The following is a 22,713-nucleotide window of genomic DNA, read 5'->3' on the forward strand; positions in this document are numbered from 1 at the left end:
AAATTTGTCAGAAGTATTACAATAATTTTACAACTCCAAGTATATTTCTTGAATGTTAATACTGTTAGATTCAAAATACAAGGGAAAGTCAAAGCCTGAATTCTGAACAGCCGATCCTTTAATAGGTCATTGTATCTTCCACCACTTATGGCTGAATCTCAGGACACCTGTCAGTTAATTGACTGATCAATACTCGAGTGTAGCAAACTGCTACAAGACACATAACAACTTGCTGCCTATTAGAAAAAAATCTGTTTTATAAGAAAAAAAAGGCTGCTTTTTTTCCTTTTCAGCTGATGGTCCCACACTCCCACCACACTCGACCCACCCTCACTCCACTCCCATGAGAGAAATCATCCACCAGCCCCCACCCCACCCTTGGAAATTTATCACTTAAACACACTCGTACAGTAGAAGATCAGTGGCTCTTTGGCAGGCTCCTACCAAGAGCTACCACACCCCTGTGCTACCAAATGAGCAACATCCACAGCTCTCTGGACTGATGAACTAACTTGTCTGGGACGTTGCCATCGACAAAATCAATTCTGTGCCCTCACGTATAAAGCCAAGCTTCCAGAAAATGAACGAAGATAATCATGGAGTTGCATCGATTAAGTGCATACCTTTGATCAGGCCTAAACCTCGTGTCAGTTTGTGGAAGGTATGGTCTTTCCTCAGGTTCCAGCTCATTTAATCCCAGTGAAAATTTGGTGAGACCATAGTACTGCTCAAAGTCTCTTGGCATGGGATCTACAAAAGGGAAATAAATAAAAAATGTAAAAAAACAGAGCAACATAGGTTTTGATACAATATCAGACCTTATACCCGCTGCTGTCAAATGACTTCTAGATCCACGTCTGAAAGGGAATAAAAGACTTATCCTCAGAAACGATGAGCAACTGTTTAACATGTGAGCAGCCACATATTTCTCTAATTTTCAGCACTGTACAAATACAATTTACTAAAACATTTACCTCAGAGATAGCTCCCAGAAAGATAAATTTAATCAACTTGAAATTAATGCTTGGTAATCAAATTTATTAAAATTAGTGAAAATCCTAAATAGTGATTTTACAGAGCTTTAATTGTTGACAAGTGCCGATTTGGGAAGGTCGAATAAGGGCTGGAAGATGCCCAGAGCGTATCGGTGCAGTGGGGCCGGGTCTGAGTGCGGGGGGTGACCCAATGCTTGAACAATTTAACTGCCGGGCCAGATGGAGTGAAAAGGCAGAGTGTTGGGACCGGAGGCGAGGGTAGGGCTGGTTATGCTCTGCGATGTTTTACTCCGCTCCCCTTGACGCTGAGGCTGAGGCTGTGAGACTGCTCCGGGTGCTACGTGCTTTGTGCCTGCACCCTTCGCGGTGACTTGCCCCGCTATACGAGACCAAGGCTACGGGCCTACTCCAGCTGCTCCGGGATTTGGGTCTTGATGCACCATCAATAACTCTTGGGAGATGGGAGGTGAACGATAGGCTTTTATTAGCTGCAAGAGACCATGATTAGTAGCAAGAGACCACCACACAACATCCTGGAGACTGAGGGAGGAGCAGTGCCTCCAACCACTTTTATACAGGGGTCAGAGGGAGGAACCACAGGAGCAGTCAGCAGAGGGGCATGTCCAGACAGGTATACGTAGTTCACCACAGGTCTGTGGACTCAATTTGGTTCGGAATGCTGTTGCTTGCTTTCATTGTTTGCATGATCTGTGTTTTTTTAAATTTCTCTGTTTCTATGCACTGGGTGTTGATCCATTTTTTAACGGGGTTCTTTTGGATTTCTTGCTTTGTAGCTGCCTGTATGTAGACAAATCTCAAGGTTGTATAACTTACACATACTTTGATATTAAATGTACTTCTGAATCTTTGCTTTAGTGCCCTCCAAATACTTTTAGATTTCCCAGGTTTAATTTCTTAAGAGCAACTCCATTAAACCAAGGCATCAGTTTTCACTATTTATTAGATCAGGGGACGGTTACACATATTGCAACAGAGTGAGACGCTGCCTTTTTGAGATGTCGCCTTTAGAAGCCGTCCTTGATGGTGGGAAGCCTCGTGCCCATGATAGAGCTGGTGGAGTTTGTATCCCTCCGCAGCTTTGCCAATCCTGTGCATTGGCCCCTCTGTACCACACGGTGATGCAGCCAGTTAGAACGGTCACCACGGTACACCTGTAGAAACTTGCTTGAGTCTTTAGTGACATACCAAATCTCAAGTTCCTAATGAAATTTTGCAGGGCTTCAGGCACACCAATTTCTCCCGTATGCCATTAACTTCAGAAGAATACTTCTGTAGAGATTGTATCCTGTTTTGGATTTACCAGCTGTGAATTCACATAGCCTGCAAGTCAGAACGTGTGAGCTAAGAAACATGATCTTTGATGAAAATCAGTAGGTGCCCACAGTCTCTCCTTGTTTGAAGAAAATGCTGCTTATGCCAAAAAAAAAATTGAAAAGAACAGAAAACATTGGACCTACTCAGGTCAGGCCATACTTGAGGGATGAGAAACAAGAGCCAACACATCAGGCTGAAAACACTTCTTAATTACACTACAATGGGTGGTTGTAGAGTACAACTACCCAACTACACAACACATCACCGGCACTAATCTACCCACCATCAATGACACGGAAAGGTGCGGGGAATGGGCCAGCAATATCATGAGGGATCCCACCCTTATGGACTGTTCGTCCCACTCCCATCAGGGAGGAGGCTGCACAGCGCTCGCACCAGAGCCACTAAACTCAAAGACAGTAACTCTTCTCAAGCCGTCAGGCTGATCAACACCTCCAGCCATTAACCCACCGCACCATCGCTACATCCACATCAGCCGCCCCTCGGCACCCCCTCATCCAGTCACTTTACACTTACACTCCACACCTCATACCTACCCTGACACAGTCACTGGCTCATTGTGTTTTCATCTGCTCTGCTGCTACCTAGAAGAGCTTCTCTTACCGTCACTCTGTCACTTTATCATTTCCTATCAGAGTCACCTTATGTACAGATACTCCTGCACCTAGTGTCAGTGTATGGACATACTGATTAGTCTATGAAGAATACTGTGCAGAAGTCTTAGGCATATATATAGAGCTAGGATGCCCAAGACTTTTGCACAGTACTGTAAGTAATTTTATGTATTGTACTGTACTGCAGTCACAAAAAAAACTAATTTCATGATATATGTAAGTGATGATAAACCTGATTATGATATGGGTCTCCACTGTGGTCTGAGAGTGGGAAGGGGACAGGGGGAGGGGAATCATGGTTAGGAAAAGGGGAAGGAAGAGTGGAGGGAGCAGAAAGCACCAGACAGGTATTCTGTAATGATCAATAAGCCACAGGTAATTGCTTGAAATCAGCTGCCCTTGCCTGGTGTCTCAGGGCTGGTTGTCTCTGCATCCGTGTCACCCCCTGTCCCTGGCACTCCTTCTCTCTCACCTGCCCCACACTCTCCTGCGGAGCTCCACCCTCGCAACACCTTTAGCTCCAACAATCTCGATCTCCGCTCCACTTTGACAATACTGTACTGTGCAAAAAGTCATATTATATATTTATATATGTATATACATACACACACACATATATATATATATATACACACACATGCATACACACCTGAGAATTTTGCACAGTACTGTATAAAAACTCAACTTTTCCCCACATCAGATATGCAAATCAAACACCACTTTTGACATTGTACAAAACGGGCAGGCAAAGTACAGAGCGTTAACATTCCACACCTTCAAATATTCTAATCAGAGCCTACCAGCTCCCTTGTGATTTTGCCATCAAATGCAAGCTCAGCTGATGGCAATGTGTTAAACGTAACTGGAAATATTATAAAATATATCACACTTGGTCATAAACTTACTCATTACAACCCCTGCTTTCCCTGAATTTGATGAGCGTCCTCTAAAGAAAAAGATTAATCGTTTTTATTCAGCAACTTTTTGTCCTTCGTAGAAATATATAACAACAGAGTATTACGAGATATTTGGCATAAATCACCTACTTGGTCTCCAGATGCATGTTGCTGAGGGGAGCGTTCCACTATATATGCCTTCATGCCACTTCCCAAAGAGTTGATTTACTACCTCACCGTTTTGGTTCATTATGATCCCTTCAACCTCATTAACGTTTGAATTCCAGTATCTTGCCTAAAATATCAAAGAAAACTGGTAAATAGGATACGCCAGAATGATGAGCGTCAAAAAGGATTGGAAAGCTAAAACTGCCATAAACTTGGAAGCTGGATCTGTCCGAAGACTGATTTTTAACTGCTGGAATTCCTCTGGGTCGCCAACATCTTCAGAATTGCTTGTGTTTAATTGCTTGTTGCTAAGTTTTAAAGTCAAATACTCTCTCTTATCAACAATACTGTTCCAAAATAAAGCATTAGCTTTGACCTGTTTTATATTAGTTCAGCCAAATTCAGTAAAGTCACCATTCATTACTTCATGTCAATTTAATTTAAAATCTGGAGGGTTTATTTATTTTTAAAATTTTAATTAGAGATACAAAACATAACATGCCCTTCTGGACTGTGGAAAGAAGCTGGAACATCCAGAGGAAACTCATATGGTCACTGGGAGAACGTACAAACTCTTTTCTGATAGAGGCAGGAATTGAACCCACGGGGCTGGTGCTGTAAAGTGTGGCGCTAACGGCTACACCGCCGTGCAGCCCCCAAGTCAAGTTTAATCAAGCATGTAGGGCCTAAGAGGCCTGTTCATCAGTCTTCCCAATAACTTGTCCTGGTAACAAGAAGATTTTACTAAGTCATGTGGATATTAGGATGGCCCTTGAAGATTGCTTCAATATTCTAATCAGCCTTGATAATAAAGATAAATATTTATGAAATATAAAATTATAATATTATAAAATATAGAAGCAAAGATGTAATGCTGAGGCTTTATACAACATTGTTTAGACTGTACATGGAGTATTGTAAGTATTTTTGGCCCCTTATCTAAGGAAGAATGTGCTGGCACTGGAGCAGGTCCAGTGGAGGTTCACAAGGATGATCCTGAGACTGAAAGGGTTAACATATGGGGTTCACTTAATGGCACTGGGCTTGTACTCACTGGAGTTTAGAAGCATGGGAGGAGACCTCATTAAGCCCTATTGGAAGGCCTAGATAGAGTGGGCATTTAGAGTGTTTCTATAATAGGGGATCTAGGACTAGAGGGCACAGTCTCACATTAGAAGGACATCCCTTTAGAACAGAGATAAGGAGAAATTTCTTTAGCCAGCGGGTGGTGAATCTGTGGGATTCATGGACAGCTGTGGAGGCCAAGTTACTGGGTATATTTAAATTGGAAGTTGATAGGTTCTTGATTAATAAGGACGTCAATGGTTATGGGGAGAAGGCAGGAGAACGGGGTTGAGAGGCCTGGTGAATCATCCATGATGCAATGGCAGAGCAGACTCAATAGTCCAAATGGCCTAATTCTACTCCTACATCTTATCATCTGATATTACTGACTGATGGCTGAAATCCAATGTGTTGCCACAAAGGCATGGTAAAACTTGCAGGCTGTCCAGCACGATCCTAGCTACTTGATTAGACGCATACGAGACATCTCATTGTAAGTTTCGATGTACATGAGACAAATAAACGTAATCTTTAAAAACAATCTTCAAACATTGCTGAAGAAACTCTACAGTCTGAAATTATTGATCAGATAGGAGGCTTTTAACTCTTTTCTCCAAACAAGAACCATCCCTATTTTAGATGAAGGTTATTCACCAGGCTGCAACCACTTTCTTCAAAATGTCACAGGAGCTTAAATACAAAGCAGGCAGTACAAAAGTAGGTCAATGTCACCTGAAATGGTTTGCGGAAAAACTAAATATAGATTTGTCCTAATAAACAGGTAAAGGGCACATCTACACATATCCGATACAGAATATATTTTAAGCAAATTATGATCGGAAGATAAACCAAAACAATTTAAGAAAGCTTGCTTGCTTCCTTTCAAAAGGAGAACATTTTCATACCTTCATAAATGTCAGTTTGCACTGGCAAGTACTATTCGTTGTATTCTTAATGAGAATCTCTCCATAATGTTCTATCCACCTCTGACCACTGAGAATATTGTGGATACAGGAAGTAACTTTATTCCACTCATAATGGTCTCTGTATCTGAGGAGAGAGTTACATTTTCTTTTAAACAAGCCCACAGATACATACATTTCATCTACTTGATCTAACTACAGATTATGGAATAACATCTTAAAATCTTGTTGCAAAGAGGTCAAATAATTGACAGATCACTTCAAATAAGTTTGGCCAGAAGTACTGGAGGGAGGAAAGTAAACTTTTAAGCATACAATCCGTGAAAAACATGACACACACAAGATACAGGCTCTGACTGGCAGTCATCCAGAACTTCCTCTCAAGGTGTGGTTAATGCTGTCTGCTGGCTCCAGTCTCGGGGCTAAGTTGTTCCTTGCTAATTGAGTAATGGGATGCCAGGAACTTCCAAGTACAGTAATGGAGTGTTAGGTGACCATCAGCAGACGGTATTATGCAATCACAGAGGAAAACCCAAATGTAACATGCGCACAAAATGCTGGAGGCCAGGCATCTGTGGTGAGGAATGAACAGTCCACGTTTCGGGCTGAGAAAGGGGGGGGGGGAGAAGCCAAAATAAGAAGGTGGAGGGAGGGGAGGGAGTATAAGAAGTTGAAATGAGGTGAGGAGGAAGACAGCTGGGTGGGGGTGGGGGCTGAAGGGAAAAGCTGGGAGGTGATAGATGGAAGAGGTGAAAGGCTGAAGGAGGAGGAATCTGCTTGGAGAGGGGGGAGAGGGAGGGGCAACAAAGGGAAGTGTTGTGCAAGGGAGAGGAGAAGGGGTGAGAGGGGAACCAGAATGAAAAATGGATAAAGAGAGAAAGGAGAAAGGATCCATGGCCTTCTCTATTGCCTCAACAAGGCCAGACTCCTGTTGGACGAGCAACACCTCATATTCCATCTGCGTAGCCTTCAACCTGATGGCATGAGCATTGACTTTTCTGACTTCCAGCAATTTCTCCCCTCCCACCCCCCATTCCCCATCCTGGTTACCCTCTCATCTTTTCTTCTTCCTTCACCTCCCTCCAGTTCCCCTCCTACTTCCTGTTCCTTTCTGGTTCAAGGTGCTCTCCCACCAGATTCCTCTTCTTCACCCCTTCTGCCTATCACCTCCCAACTTCATACTCCACCCCCACTCCTCCAGGTACCTACCTCCCCCCCTCACCTGTCACCTGCCAGCTTGTCAGAATCAGAATCAGAGGTGTAATCAGGTTTAATATCATTGGCAAATGTTGTGAAATTTGTTGATACTTCTTCCCTCTCCCCACCTCCTTATTCTGGCTCCTTTTCCAGTCCTGATGAAGGGTCTCAGCCTGAAATGTCGACTGTTTTTCTCTTCCATAGTTCCTCCCTTGCCATGCTGAGTTCCACCAGCATTTTGTGTGTGTTGCTCCAGATTCTCAGCAACTGCAGAATCTCTTGTGCTTATGAGAAATTGTTACTTGAAGTGCTGACTAGGAACATGGCTGTCAGCACCCAGTGAACGAGATATGAATCAGAATCAGATTTATTATCACTGACATACAGTACTGTGTGAAAGTATTGGGCACATTCCTATAGCTAGGGGGCTTAAGACATTTGCAAAGTACTGCAGTAATTTTAATTTTCTTGCATTGTACTGCTGCTGGTGCAAAAAGAAAACAGATTTCATGACGTATGTGAGTAATGATAGGCCTGATTCTGATATGGGTCTCTAATTAATGTTCTGAGAGTGGGAAGGGGGCAGGGAGAGGGGAGCACCAGAGAGACATGCTGTAATGATGAATAGATCAGTTGATTGGAATCAAATGACCTTGCCTGGCGTCTCAGGGCTGGGTATGTCTGTATCCATGCCACCCCTGCCCGTAGCATTCCTTCTCTACCACCTATCCCACATCCGTCATCCAGTGCTTCACCCTCGCCATTCCCAACATCCTTCGCTCCCACCAGATTTACAAACTCACTCTCTGCTCCACATTGACAAATATAGTTCTGTGCAAAAGTCTTAAGCACCCTAGCTATATATACAGTGCCTATAAAAATTATTCACCCCCCCTCCCCCTCGGAAGTTTTCATGTTTTTATTGTTTTGTAGACTAGAATATAAAAGCAAGGATGGAATGTTGAGACTTTATAAATCACTGGTGAGGCCTCACTTGGAGTATTGTGAGCAGATTTGGGTCTCTTATCTTAGAAAGGATGTGCTGAAACTGGAGAGGTTCCAAAGGAGGTTCACACCAAATCATCACTGGTGTAGCTAATTGGTTTTAGAAGTCAAATAATTAGTTAATTGGACATGCATTTTTGGAGACCTGTGTGCAGTCAAGGTGTTTCAATTGATTGTAGTGAAAATACACTTGTATCTGGAAGACCCAACTACTGGTGAGTCAGTATCCTGGCTAAAACTACAAAAAGGAACACTCCAGGCAACTCTACGAAAAGGTTATTGAAAAGCACAAGTCAGGAGATAGATACATGAGAATTTCCAAGTCACTGAATATCCCTTGGAGTACAGTTAAGTCAATCATCAAGGAATGGAAAGAATATGACACAGCTGTAAATCTGCCTAGAGCAGGCTGTGCTCAAAACTAGCGAAGGGGACGAGTGAGGGAGGCCACCAAGAGACCTATAACAACTCTGGAGGAGTTACAAGCTTTAGTGGCTGAGATGGGAGAGACAGTGCATACAACTGTTGCTCAGGTACTTCACCTATCGTAGCTTTATGGGAGAGTGGCAAAGAGACAGGCACTGTTGAAAAAAAACTCGCATGAAATCTCAGCTAAAGTTTGCCACAAGGCATGCGGGAGACTTTGAAGTCAGCTGAAAGAAGGTTATATGGTCTGATAAAACCAAAATTGAGCTTTTTGGCCATTAGACTAAATGTTATGTTTGGCATAGGCCAAGCACTGCACACTGTGAAGCATGGTGGTGACTGCATCATGCTGTGGGGATGCTTCACTACAGCAGGCCCTGGAAGGCTTGTGAAGGTGGAAGATAAAACGAATGCAACAAAATACAGGGAAATCCTGGAGGAAAACCTGATGCAGTCTGCAACAGAACTGTGACTTGGGAGAAGATTTGTTTTCCAGCAAGACAATGACCCCAAGCATAAAGCCAAAGCTACACAGGATTGACTTTAAAACAACAAAGTCAGAGTGGCCAAGTCAGGGTCCAGACCTCAATCCAATTGAGAATTTATGGCTGGACTTGAAAAGGGCCGCTCACTCACAATCCCCGTGCAATCTGACAGAGCTTGAGCAATTTTGCAAAGAAGAATTGGGAAAAATTGCAGTGTCCAGATGTACAAAGCTAATAAGAGAGGTATCCAACAGATTCAAGGCTGTAATTGCTGCCAAATGTGCATCTACTAAATACTGACTAGAAGGGGGTGAGTAATTATGCAATCAATTATTTTGTGTTTTATATTTGTAGTTAATTTAGATCACTTTGTAGCAATACGTTTTCACTTAGACATGAAAGAGTCTTTTACTATTGATCAATGTCAAAATAAGCCAAATTAAATTTGCTGTGATTCAATGTTATAAAATAATAAAACATGAAGCTGTCTTGGGTGGTGGTGGGGGGTGAATACTTTTTATAGGCACTGTATGTGCCTAAGACTTTTGCTCAGGACTGTATGTTGGGGAATTTGTTGTGTTTTGGGCAGTAGTACAGAGCAAGACAAAAAAAATGCTTAAATCAGTTTGACATAAAAAATGCTTAAATGAGTTTGTGCAAAAGAGGAATGCTCATGGGCTCATGGCCTGTTTATAAATCTGGTGGTGGAGGGGAAGTGTGGAGAGTATGTCTTCAGCCTTGTGCACCTTCTCCACAATGGAGTTAATAAGAAGAGGTCATGTCCTGGATGGTGAGGGCATATGGATTTCCAAACAGTCAATCAGATAGCGGGTTATCGGAGTTGTATGCAGACAAGAACAATTTAACACAGCCTGGATGTAAAACAGTCTAGCCCAAAGATTCTGCTTGAATCAGAGAACATGCCAATAACATGATGCTGGCATCTCCAGTTCTGTGCAATAGTCTTCTGCACATATATAGCTAGGGTGCCTAAGAATTTCGCTAAGTACTGTTTTTGTCGATGTGGAAAGGAGAACAAGTTTGTAAATCTGGCAGGAGCAGAGGATGTTGGGAACGGTGAGGGGGGTGGGACAGGTGTTAGAGAAGGAGTGCCAGTGGTGGGGGAGGTGGTGCGGGTGCAGACTCACCCAGGCTTGAGACTCCAGGCAAGGTCATTTGATTCCAAACAATTGCTTTATTGATCATTACAGAATGTCTCTCAGATGCTCCCATCACCCTCCCCTCTCCCTTCTCCATTTCCCAACCATGATTCCCCTCTCCCTACCCCCTTCCCACTCTCAGTCCACAATAGAGACCCATATCAAAATCAGGTTTATCACCTCTCACATATATCATGAACTTGTTTTTTCTCTGCCCCAGCAGTACAGTGCAATGCATAAATTTCTACAGCACTGTGCAAAAGTCTTAGGCACCTGACGTGTATATCTATCTGTAGAACAGTTTTTCATTCATTATAAATGCCCGTGCATTACTCTAAAGATTTTTCTAGGATCAGCAGTAAAGGTAGAGAACTAAGTTCCTTCAAAATAGTGTGAAGCAGCTGACTGCCAAACTCCGTGCATATGGCAATTACAGAATTAACTAAAAGGGACACAGGCTTCACCACTTCTGTCTTCTCTCCTTTGGAGACCATATAACATGGCGGACCCTTCCGAATAAAAGCTGCAGTGGCACTCAGATAGAATGCTTCGAACTGGATGATAAAAAGGCTTATTTGCACAATATTATGGGGAGTATGCGGTATCCAGGGAGGGGTAGCGCCTCTGGTGAAGGGACTTGTGTCCATTCCTGGGCAGCTCACTCGCCTTTTGTCCCCACCGGACACTCAGCTCTCACCTGTGGCTCCAAGTAGCTGTTTGCATGCGGCAGCGGCCACAGCCCAGAACACCACTTTGACAGGTGTGCTAAACAAAGAGAGGGTAGCCTGCGGCCTCGTACCATGGTGAGATAAGGACATGCCTGTTCTTGCATGCTCTGGCAGACTGGGCAGATGAGATCTTCCTAGCCACTGGTGAGATCCAACGGCTGGGAAGGCATTACTGCAACACTACGTGGAGAGCGAAGGCCATGACATCATGGTCATCCACTACAACCAAGGAAGACCCCAGTTTGTGATGCTTGTTCGTACCACTGGACCCAGACTTCTGAGGTTGAGAGAGTGGAACTGCCCCAGTGCAACGGATTTTCCACTTTAAAAACTCTCCTGCACAGGTTTCTTGTCAACGTCGGACATGATGGACAACCACCATTACCATACATTATCAGAATCACTAGAATATACCTCACTGACTGTGAACGTTTGATGAAATGTGTATCTCTAGAACCTATGGAGGGGAATAAACAGTCAAAGTTTCAAGCTGCGATCCCTTCACCAGGACTGAAAATGAAGGTCCAAAACATCAAGTCTATAGTCTCCTCCATAGATGCTGCCCGACTTTCTGAGTTTCTCTAGCATTTAAGATTTGCATCACCTGCAGAACCTCTCGTGTTAATCAAATCAAGTTTAAATATCATTCAAATCATACACGAATACATCTGAATGAGGCAGCATTCCTCTGGGGCCAGGGTGCAAAAACACACACACACACACACACACATTCAAAACAGTAAGAAAGAAAAGAAGAATATAGTTACACAAGAAAACGCTTTTTTAGTTAAGACCCTGAACGACAAGAATGCCAACTTGATTGTTCCTGCCAGTCCAGCCTGTGATTCCACTGATCCAACAATGGAGGGCAGCACCTATGACCCCCCCCCCCCCACGCCCAACCGAGCACAGACACCATGCTATACCACCTTCAGTGGTGTATCTTTAGTACAGTATTTTGCAGATTCCAATTTATTCTTTCCAAAAGAGTAGCAATAACTCATAATCAACATGAGTCTAGATCAGAGAAGAGTACCCAGACAGTGGAAAACATCTTGTATTGTCCCGGTACCGAAGAAACCACAACCAAAGGAGTTGAATGACTTCAGACCTGTTGCCTTGACGTCGCACGTGATGAAGACCATGGAGCGGCTGATAATACAGAATCTGAGGCCACAAACCAGGCACGCCCGGGATCCGCTTCAGTTTGCGTATAAGGAGAAGGTGGGAGTGGAGGATGCTATCACGTATTTGCTGCACAAATCACTCTCTCACCTAGATGGGGTCAGTTGTGCTGTGAGGATTACATTCCTTGACTTCTCTAGTGCCTTTAACACCATCCAGCCCAAGATCTTAAAGCACAAACTAACGGAGATGGGAGTAGACTCTCACATGGTGGATTGGATAGTGGACTACTTGACAGATAGACCTCAGTATGTGCGGTTGGGAGACTGTAGGTCTGACACAGTGGTCAGCAACACAGGAGCGCCACAGGGAACCGTACTCTCTCCGGTCCTGTTCACCCTGTACACATCTGACTTCCAATATAACTCGGAGTCCTGCCATGTGCAGAAGTTCGCTGATGACACGGCCATAGTGGGGTGTGTCAGGAATGGACAGGAGGAGGAGTATAGGAAACTGATACAGGACTTTGTGATATGGTGCAACTCAAACTACCTGCGTCTCAATGTCACCAAGACCAAGGAGATGGTGGTGGACTTTAGGAGATCTAGGCCTCATATGGAGCCAGTGATCATTAATGGAGAATGTGTGGAGCAGGTTAAGACCTACAAGTATCTGGGAGTACAGTTGGACGAGAAGCTAGACTGGACTGCCAACACAGATGCCTTGTGCAGGAAGGCACAGAGTCGACTGTACTTCCTTAGAAGGTTGGCGTCATTCAATGTCTGCAGTGAGATGCTGAAGATGTTCTATAGGTCAGTTGTTGAGAGCGCCCTCTTCTTTGTGGTGGCGTGTTGGGGAGGAAGCATTAAGAAGAAGGACGCCTCACGTCTTAATAAGCTGATAAGGAAGGCGGGCTCTGTCGTGGGCAAAGTACTGGAGAGTTTAACATCGGTAGCTGAGCGAAGGGCGCTGAGTAGGCTACGGTCAATTATGGAAAACCCTGAACATCCTCTACATAGCACCATCCAGAGACAGAGAAGCAGTTTCAGCGACAGGTTACTGTCGATGCAATGCTCCTCAGACAGGATGAAGAGGTCAATACTCCCCAATGCCATTAGGCTTTACAATTCAACTGCCAGGACTTAAGAACTTTTTTAAAGCTATTATTAATGCTTTTTGAGTTAGTGATTTAGATGCATATCATATTATTACTGAGTTAAGTATTGTATGTAATGAGTTTTTGCTACAACAAGTGTATGGGACATTGGAAAAAATGTTGAATTTCCCCATGGGGATGAATAAAGTATCTATCTATCTATCTATCTATCTATCTAATCAAATAGACAATTGGAAATCTCCTTATTTTGCTCAAGTTCCTTTCATGTAAGTTTTGGCATTCAGCAAAATCATGGCCTCTGTGCTTGTGTTGGTCTGCTACAGGGAAAACAAGGACATCCCTTTAGAACAGAGATAACAAGGAATTTCTTTAGCCTGAGGGTGAAAATCTGTGGAATTCATTTCCACAGAGGCCAAGTCATTGGGTATATTTAAATTGGACGTTGATAAGGGGGTCAAAGGTTTAGGAAGGTTGGAGAATGGGGTTGAGAAGGATTATAAACGGCAGACAGATATGATGAGCCAAATGGCCCAATCCTGCTCCGATGTCAAATGGTCTTACAGAATTCTTGTCACAACCACGGATTCGGCAGCGCAGCAGATACGGCAATTGTGCTCGTGAATATGCGCGTCAGATAATTATTATTTAATTGTGATAGTATTAACTCCATTCTTTCCGTCGAGACTTGAACCCAGCACAGTAACGCTTTGCTGCCTGCTTGTATTCGGCCTTGCCTGAGAAATTGGACTGTCGAGTCAACTGACTCTGAAGTCTAGTGGTATTCATTTTATATGTAGTTATTCCTTTCAGCCGCAGTGTAGGCTTCGTTTTCCATTGGAGAGTTTTAGTTAATGGCCCTGTTTGGCCGAGCGTTTATTGTTTTCTTTTCCCTCTAACTCTGTTCATGTTAAAGTCTGTGAATTATCAACCCGCTTCAGTGTCTCTCACTCCGCACTTGGTCCATATCTGAACATGGTGACACCTCTTTGAGTATATCGTTCCCCAGTGGTCAATCTACTCCTCCACATTTTCCCCGATACATTGTAATTGTACCAGCCAGATACTTCAGCTGTGCCATCTCCTCCTTTGTCAGTTTAAGGGCTTTCCTCGTACCTACACACTATTGCTCCTTGTTACCAGCACCTGTTTCATCCATTCTAGTTGCCTTTTATACTACTTCGATGAAAAATTGATTCTTGATAAATGCAATGATCCCGCAGAATAGCACCATGTTGTCCATGTTTCTTTCAGTATTTCTGAGCTTTAGATTTTATTTTGTCATGTTAGATAGGGAGGATATCTTTAAAGTTCAGGAATTCCTTGTCAGTATCAAGACTAGCTGATACCAGTACTTTTATATAGAGTTTTCTCTGCCATGTTAGTTCTGTGATGTCAACAGCAAAAGGAAGAACATGGAAATATACAGAAACAGGGTTGGGCATACCGTAGTGGTTAGCATAACACTTTACAGAGCCAGCAATCAGAAATGGGGTTCAATACCTCCCGATTTCTGTATTGAGTTTCTATTTCCTCCCCTTGACGTGTGTGCTTCCTCCGGCTGCTCTGGTTGCCTCCCACGTTCCAAAGACACATGGGTTAGGGTTAGTAAGTTGTGGCCATGCTACGTTGGCACAACGCTAACGGGCTGCCCCCCAGCACATCCTCGGACCGTGTTGGTCGTTGACACAAATGACGCATTTCACTGTATGTTTTGGTGTACGTGTGACAAATGAAGCTAATCTTAGAATTAAATGGATTTCCCAGAAGGACTTTTACATCTTCCAGCTGCCGCTTTCATGGGGCTCAGTTCAGCAGTCACAACAAAGGCAAACGAGATTGATAGCAAATTAGGCACATTTGTCATTGCCCATACCCCAGTTGTCAGCAAGAACAGGAGGGATCTTGGAGAGAATTGTCTCAATATTTCTTGTAGCAATGATGCACCTCACCTCGACAAGTCAAAAGGCTGGCATGGTAGAAGTTAGTATAACACTTCAGAGTACCGGAGATTGTGATTGGTGTTCAATTCCCGCTGCTGACTCTATGGAGTTTATACTTTCTTCTCACGGCCACATGGGTTTCCTGAGGATGCCTTGGTTTCCACCCACATTCCAAAGCCCATCTGCTGTTTACACTGGGTTTGTGTGTCCCTACCTGTAGGCGCATTCTGCCAAGTGGGGACAGGACATTTCCACGTGCCTATTCTCCCCACCATATCTCCCCAGTCGGTTACAATCAGGCACGGGGTCGAGCTGCACAGACTCACTCACTCAAGGAGCCGGTGAGGCTGGCTGGGAGCTACTCTTCCCAGGCCTGTCCGCCTCCCGGTCACACCAATTTCTGTTCATCTCCGACTCTCTGGAACGGAGCCCTGTCCTAACCTGGGAGACTCCCTGCAAAGTTTAAAATGTTGAAATCGCTGATTAATCTGGACATCATGAGGAGTGCCTTGATGGCATTTGGCACATTGCCTTCCCTGCAGCTGAGGAAGAATCAAGATTGGCAGAGGGATATATTCCTCAAAACACTTTCTCCAGGGCAGGCAATCATAACGTTAATCATGAGTCTCATCAGCATTACATGTGGAAACGTGCTTTATGGTTTTAAGTCTTAAATTCTTGTAGAACAATTTATTCAATTATATGTTGCTAGAACTTGTGATTGACCAGAAGGGCTAACAAGTCACCAGCAATCAAGATGGCGATTGGAAGGTAAAGAAAGAAAAAGAAACGTAAAAGATTTCTTGGACCGAACTACCTTTGCATTGCTTAACTAAATTTTAAAATTGATACTAACTCAGCCGTTTTCCTCCAACAGGTACTTACGTCGGAATTGTTACATGAATTGTGCCAACTGGAACAATCTCCATTGATTTACCCCAGAACTTGTTTTTCCACCTCACATCTATTGGAGAGGAAAAATGAGACAGTTATTAAAAAAAAAACCCATCTTTCCATTAAATATCTGTATACTTCTCCAAGAACTTAATCTACAATTAAAATGATAATTTTTAATGTACGAATGGTTTAGTTTCTCCTACGTATTGTTCTCAACAAAGATAGATAAAACAGTATAGTAGCTAGTAGGTATAGAACACAGAATATCTCAGCACAGGCCCTTTGGCTAAGAATGCTGTGCTGACCTTTTAACCTGTTCTAAAATCAATCAAACCATTCATTCCTACATTGCCCTCTACTTTTCTATCATGCATGTGCCTATCTAAGAGTTTCTTAAATGTTCCTCTACCACCACCCCTGGCAGGAGATTCCACTCACATACCATACTGTGTGGAAAAAAAAAACACAAAACTACCTCTGACATCCCCCCTCCTCCCGATACCATCCTGCAATTATCTTAAAATTATAACCCCATTTCACCATTTCTATCCTGAGAAAATGTCCCTGGCTACCACTTGATTTATGCCTCTTATCATCTTGCACACCTCACATCCACCTGCTCTCCAAAGCCTTCGATTGCTCAGCCTATTCTCATAACACTTGTTTTCCAATCCAGGCAGCATCCTGGTAAATCTCCTCTGCACCCTCTTTCAAGCTTCCACATCTTTCCTATAGTGAGCTGACCCAAACTGAAACACAATATTCCAAGTGTTCTCACCCCGGTTTTATAGAGCTCCAACTTTACTTTGTGGTGTGCTGAACATCACAGTGAGTTTCTGCAGAACTTGTATCACTGCTCTTCATGTTTTGCCTAAACATTCAGTCAGACATCTTCAGGAACAAGCTGATTTCAGCCTAGCTTTCAGATATTTCTGCAAAGAATGATTGATCTTTTGCATATCTTCTGCCATGTCTGCTTCTCACAGCTACCATCAGGAAAGAGATACAGGAGCCTTGGGCCCAACACCATCAAGAAACAGCCTTCAACCATCAGGCACTTGAACCAGCTTGGATAACCTCACTCAATTCAACAATGAATTGATTCCACAATCAATGGACTCATTTTCAAGGACTCTGGAACTTAGTTTTTAGCTTTCTTCCTTTCTTTATGTATGTATTTGCATAATTTATCTTCTTTTGCACTTGGGTTGTTTGTTAGTCTTTGTGTGTAGTTTTCATTCTGTTCTACTGTGAATGCACGCAAGAAAATGAATCTTAGGGTGACATATACATACTTGGTAATAAATTTTCTTTGAACTTTGATATAATTTGTGCTCAGTGTTGTATAGCACAAATTATTCAGTTCATAAATCCTGTGCTAGTTTTCTGAAATCATATCTACAAAAAGTAGCTACTTTTCTGAAAATATCTTTCAGTACTTTGATAATAAATTTACTTTGAACTTCAAACTTTGAGCATCTGTATTGTTCTACATCCACGTCAACTGCTCTGGCACTTTCTTAACCTCCTAATGAACGCTAGTAATTCTTTCCTGGGAGTGATGTGAATCCATGCTTTATAAAAAAAATAAGACCATAAAACATAGGAGCAGAATTAGGCCATTTGGCCCATTGAGGCTGCTCTGTCATTTCACCATGGCTGATGCAATTTTCCTCTTAGCCCCAGTCTCCTACCTTCTCCTGATAATCCCTTCATACCCTGACCAATCAAGGATATTATCAATCTCTGCCTTAAATATACCTGAGGACTTGGCCTCACAGCTGCCTGCGACAAAGAATTCCATAGATTCACCACTCTCTGGCTAAAGAAATTCCTCCTCATCTCCATTCTAAAACTATGACCCTCTATTCTGACTCTCCCAGGATAGGAAACATCATCTCCACATCCACTCCATCAAGGCTTTTCACCATTCGATAGGTTTCAATGAGGTCACCCCTAGTTCTCCTGAATACTAGACAATACAGGTTGAGAGAGCCATCAGACGCTGTTCATATGACAAGCCATTCAATCCTGGAATCATTTTCAAACCTCCTTTGAACCCTCTCCAGTTTCAGCACATCCTTTCTCCGATAAGGGACCCAAACCTGCTCACAACACTCCACGTGAGGCCTCACCAGTGCTTTATAAAATGTCAACATTACATCCTTGCTTTTATATTCTAGTTCTCTTGAAATGAATGCTAACATCACACTTGCCTTCCTCATCATAGACTCAACCTGCAAATTAACCTTTAGAGAACACTGCACAAGGACTCCCAAGTCCCTTTGCACCTCAGTATTTTCTCTCTATTTAGAAAATAGTCAGCCCTTTCATTTCTTCTACCGAAGTGCATGACCATACACTTCCCGACACTGTATTCCAGCTGCTATTCATTGCCCATTCTCCTATTATAAGTCCTCTGTATCCTCTATACTTCCTCAAAACTACCAGTCCCTCCACCAATCTTCAAATCATCTGCAAATTCCATGATCCAAATCATTGACATTCAACATAAAAAGAACCAGTCCCAACACAGACCCCAGTGGAGCACCACTAGTCACCGGCAGCCCACCAGAAAAGGCTCCCTTCATTAGTTCATCCGCCATTGCGTTGTCCCCCATTGCTACCACTCCAGCATCGTTTTCCAGCAGTCCGATATCCATTCTCGTCTCTCTTTTACACTTTATGTATCTGAAGGAACTTTTGGTATTCTCTTTAATATTATTGAGTAGCTTACTTTTGTACTCCATCTTTACCTCTTAAAGACTTTTTTTAGTTGCCTTCCATTGGTTTTAAAAAGCTTCCTAATCCTCTAACCTCCCACTAATTTTTGCTCTATTATGTGCCCTCTCTTTGACTTTCATGTTGGCTTTGATTTCTCCTGTTTGCCATGGTTGTGCCAACTTGCCAATACTTCTTCCTCTTTTGGATGTTTATATCCTGTGCCTTTCAAATTACTTTCAGAAATTCCAGCCATTGCTGCTCTGCCGTCATCCCTGCCAGTGTTCTTTTCCAATCAACTCTGGCCGACTCCTCTCTCATGCCTCTGTAATTTTCTTTATTCCACATAACACTGATACATCTGACATTAGCTTCTTCTCAAATTTCAAGGTGAATTCAACCATATTATGATCACTTTTCCCTAAGGGTTCTTTTACCTCAAGCTTTCTAAATAATTCTTGCTCACTGCACAACATCCAATCCAGACTAGCTGATCCCCTTGTGGGCTCAACCACGAGCTGCTCTAAAAAGCCATCTCGTAGGCGCTCTAGAAATTCTCCCTCCTGGAATCCAGCACCAACCTGTTTACATACTGAAATCCCCCATGACTATTGTAACACTGCCCTTTTGGCATGTATTTTCAATCTCCCGTTGTAATTTATCCTTACTACTGTTAGGGGGTCTATATACAACTTCCATCATTGTCTTTTTACCATTGCAATTCTTTAGCTCTATCCAAAATGATTCAAATTCTTCCGGCTATATAACACCTCTTTCTAACAATTTTGACTTAATTTTTTTTTTACCAACAAAGAAATGCCAACCCCTCTGCCTTCCTGTCTGTCTTTTCGATACAATCTGAATCCGTGGATATTAAGCTCTCAACTATAGTCTACATTCAGTCGTGATTTAGTGATCCTACAACATGCCAATCTGCAAGTGCGCTACAAGTTCATCTACCTTATTCCGTATACTATGCACATTCAAATTAAATATAATACCTTCAGTCCTGTATTCACCCTTTTCGATTTTGTCCACCTTTTACATTGCAACTCATGCCGTTGACTTGAATTTTGCTCTAACAACAGCCTCTCCTCACTCCACCTTGCTTCTGTTTGTAAACCAGCTACCTCATCTTCAGTACTATAACCCGCCTTTCCTACGATACATTTTGCATTGAAATATACACAGGACACTAGTCGCACCATGCTCAACCTTTTGATTCCTAACTTTGTCTGATGTCTTACCAACATCAGCCTCCATAACCTCTCCAGTATCTGTTCTGGCATTCTGGTTCTCATCCCCCTGCATCTCTAGTTTAAACCCCACCATGCAGCATTAGCAAACCTTCCTGCTAGGATACTGGTCCCCCTCCAGTTCAGGTGCAAACCGTCCCTTCTGTACAGGTCCCACCTTCCATGGAAGAGAGCCCAATGATCCAAAAACTTATGCCCTCCCTCCTGCACCAACTCCTTAGCCATGTATTAACTGTATAATCTTCCTAGTTGTGGCCTCACCCGCACATGGCACAGTTAGCAATCCTGAGATCACTGCCCTTTAACTTAGCACCTGATTCCCTGAACTCCCTATGCAGAACCTCGTCACTCATCCTACCCATGTCAATGGTACCATGACTTCTGGCTGCTCACCCTCCCGTGTGGTACCTATTTGAAATAGATGCATTCCCTGGGCTGGGCTAAGGAACAGGGGTAAGTAGTACAACTTTACAATTGAAAACTACACTTTCATTCACTTTCCTTTTAAAAAGCTATGCTTTATGTCACCAGATGCTCTACTATTGCCATTCCACAGCAGTCTGCTGTCTTTAGCAAAACAACCTTGGACTATTTGCTTATAAAAACAAAACTCCTACCTTGCCAGAAGGCAAAGTTCTTTGATTCAGCATGACATGCAGATATTGGAGGATGATGGCTGACCTAGAAAAACAATTGTAGAGAGCTTTTCTCCATAAACTTTGTTTTTTTAAAAGAGTTAAATTTACTTCTCAACGTAAATCTTCACGTAAGTGTAAAGTTACAATGTATAACTTTACAGTGAAACAATTTAATCAGTTAATACCTCTACCATTGTTCTCATCCACTAGGCATCTGTATTAGGAAATAACCGGTTTGACGTTATAAACCCACATTTTCTTTTATAGAGTACATTTCTGGCCCAGGGCATAGGATTTGGCCTCAAACCCAAACCTAATCAGATGCATTCCTCACATTCCCATCTGTTTGTGTAAAAGGCAAGGGTGGGGGAGGAGGCAACACATTAGCCCTTACAGGACTTCTGAAATTCCAGCTAGAATACATTTTTGAAGAATTCCAATTCTCCAAGAAGGTGGGTGTTCTCCTGAAGAATGAACTGAATCTTTATTCTGCTAAGAGTGAAATAAATTTCTATGGGGGGGGGGGGGTGGCCTTCCATTGGTCAGGGTTGAGCATGGAAGCTGTGTCCTAGCTGTCTACGTCAAAGTCGAAATGTGAGCCAGGGCAGTGGGATATGGAGAGCAAGCTGTTGCCCACGCAGCAGGCTCCCCACTTCAAGCAGATGAAGAATCCAAAGGAACGGCAGAGACCGACATGGTTTGGCACCAGCAGTGTCACAGGAGTTGCCAGACAGCGTCGAACTCCATGTAGGACTGCTCCAGATTTATCCTCGGGGTTTACTCCCGAAGGCTTCCCCGTGAGTGTGTATTGCCGTAAGGCAGAGGAGGTTTGAGATCAGATTTTTACTTCTCCTAGATGAACTGCCAACCACAGCTGATGAGCCCCATCTGCCCGGATACGAAGGGTGTAAATAGGGTAAATTCAAGCAGCTATTTTCCACAGAGGTTGGGTAAGATTAGAAATAGAGGTCATGGGTTAAGGGTGAAAGGGGAATTATTTAAAGGGAATATGAGGGGGAACTTCTTCACTCAAAGGGTGGCATGAGTGTGAAACAAGCTGCCAACAGATTTAATTTCAACATTGAAGAGAAATTTGGATAGGTACATGGATAGGAGTTGTGTGGAGGACTATGGTGCATGTCAGGTCAATGGGGCTAGGCCAAATGAAAGTATAGCATGGACTAAATGGTCCGAAGGGCCTGTTTCAGTGCTGTAGTGTTCAATGACTCTGGAAGCAGAATTATTACCAAAGCAATGTCCTCCGAGCTCCATTTGGAGCACAGTATCTGTAAGAATACCCTTTTAATAGATCCATCCTGTGATCGTTTTTCTCTTTAGATGAACAAATCATCAAGGATTCACCGGTCTTAGCCATTCAAGAATCCTTGCTCTCCTAACTTTGGGTGACATCAGAACCTCCTCAGCAGATAGAGGTATGGGCGATTCCTGCACCACTTTGGGCAATGAAGTGAACCAATTAGAACTTAATGAGTTGAACCTAAACTAATAAATAAAAATGCACTCATATTTATCTTTTGCTTGCAAAGCACACTTTGATAGCAGTACAAAATACTCCCACATTAATACCTCCAATGTATTATGATTTTATGATAACAAATACTTTTACACAACTCCAAATTCTTTGCACTCTCTGTCTAGTGCCTCCCTTTGATTGCCCTCCTTCTTCTCTTTAATCCTTAGTCCACTCTCCTCGCCCATCACACTCCTTCTCCTTCACCACCTATCACCTCACAGCTTCTCACTTCCCCCCAACCCTCCACCTTCCCCCTCTTACCTATCACCCGCCAGTTGTTTTCCTTCCCCTCCCCTCACCTTCTTAATCCGTCTTCACCCCCACCCCTACCCCCTTCCAGTCCTGATGAAGGGTCTCGGCCCGAAACACTGACCGTTCATTTCCCTCCATAGATGTTGCCTGACCTGCGGAGTTCCTGCGGCATGTTCTGTGTGTTACTCCAAACTGTTCTGACCCATTCCTTAACC

General features: G+C 43.2%; 1 protein-coding gene across 2 annotated transcripts in view; it reads right to left on the reverse strand.

Moving 5' to 3' along the window:
* Window positions 1-22,713, reverse strand: part of osbpl3b (oxysterol binding protein-like 3b) — a 176,928-nt gene that overhangs the window by 35,461 nt on the left and 118,754 nt on the right. For both annotated transcript variants that reach the window (XM_073024393.1, XM_073024392.1), the window contains 5 exons: window positions 20,692-20,755; window positions 16,086-16,164; window positions 6,000-6,144; window positions 4,012-4,156; window positions 624-750 (listed from right to left, as the gene is read on the reverse strand). In XM_073024393.1, coding sequence (XP_072880494.1) covers window positions 624-750; window positions 4,012-4,156; window positions 6,000-6,144; window positions 16,086-16,164; window positions 20,692-20,755 — 560 coding nt within the window. The remainder of the gene's footprint in view (window positions 1-623; window positions 751-4,011; window positions 4,157-5,999; window positions 6,145-16,085; window positions 16,165-20,691; window positions 20,756-22,713) is intronic.

This window comes from Hemitrygon akajei, chromosome 20 (genome assembly GCF_048418815.1).
Source record: "Hemitrygon akajei chromosome 20, sHemAka1.3, whole genome shotgun sequence".
In the NCBI taxonomy this organism is placed as follows: domain Eukaryota; kingdom Metazoa; phylum Chordata; class Chondrichthyes; order Myliobatiformes; family Dasyatidae; genus Hemitrygon; species Hemitrygon akajei.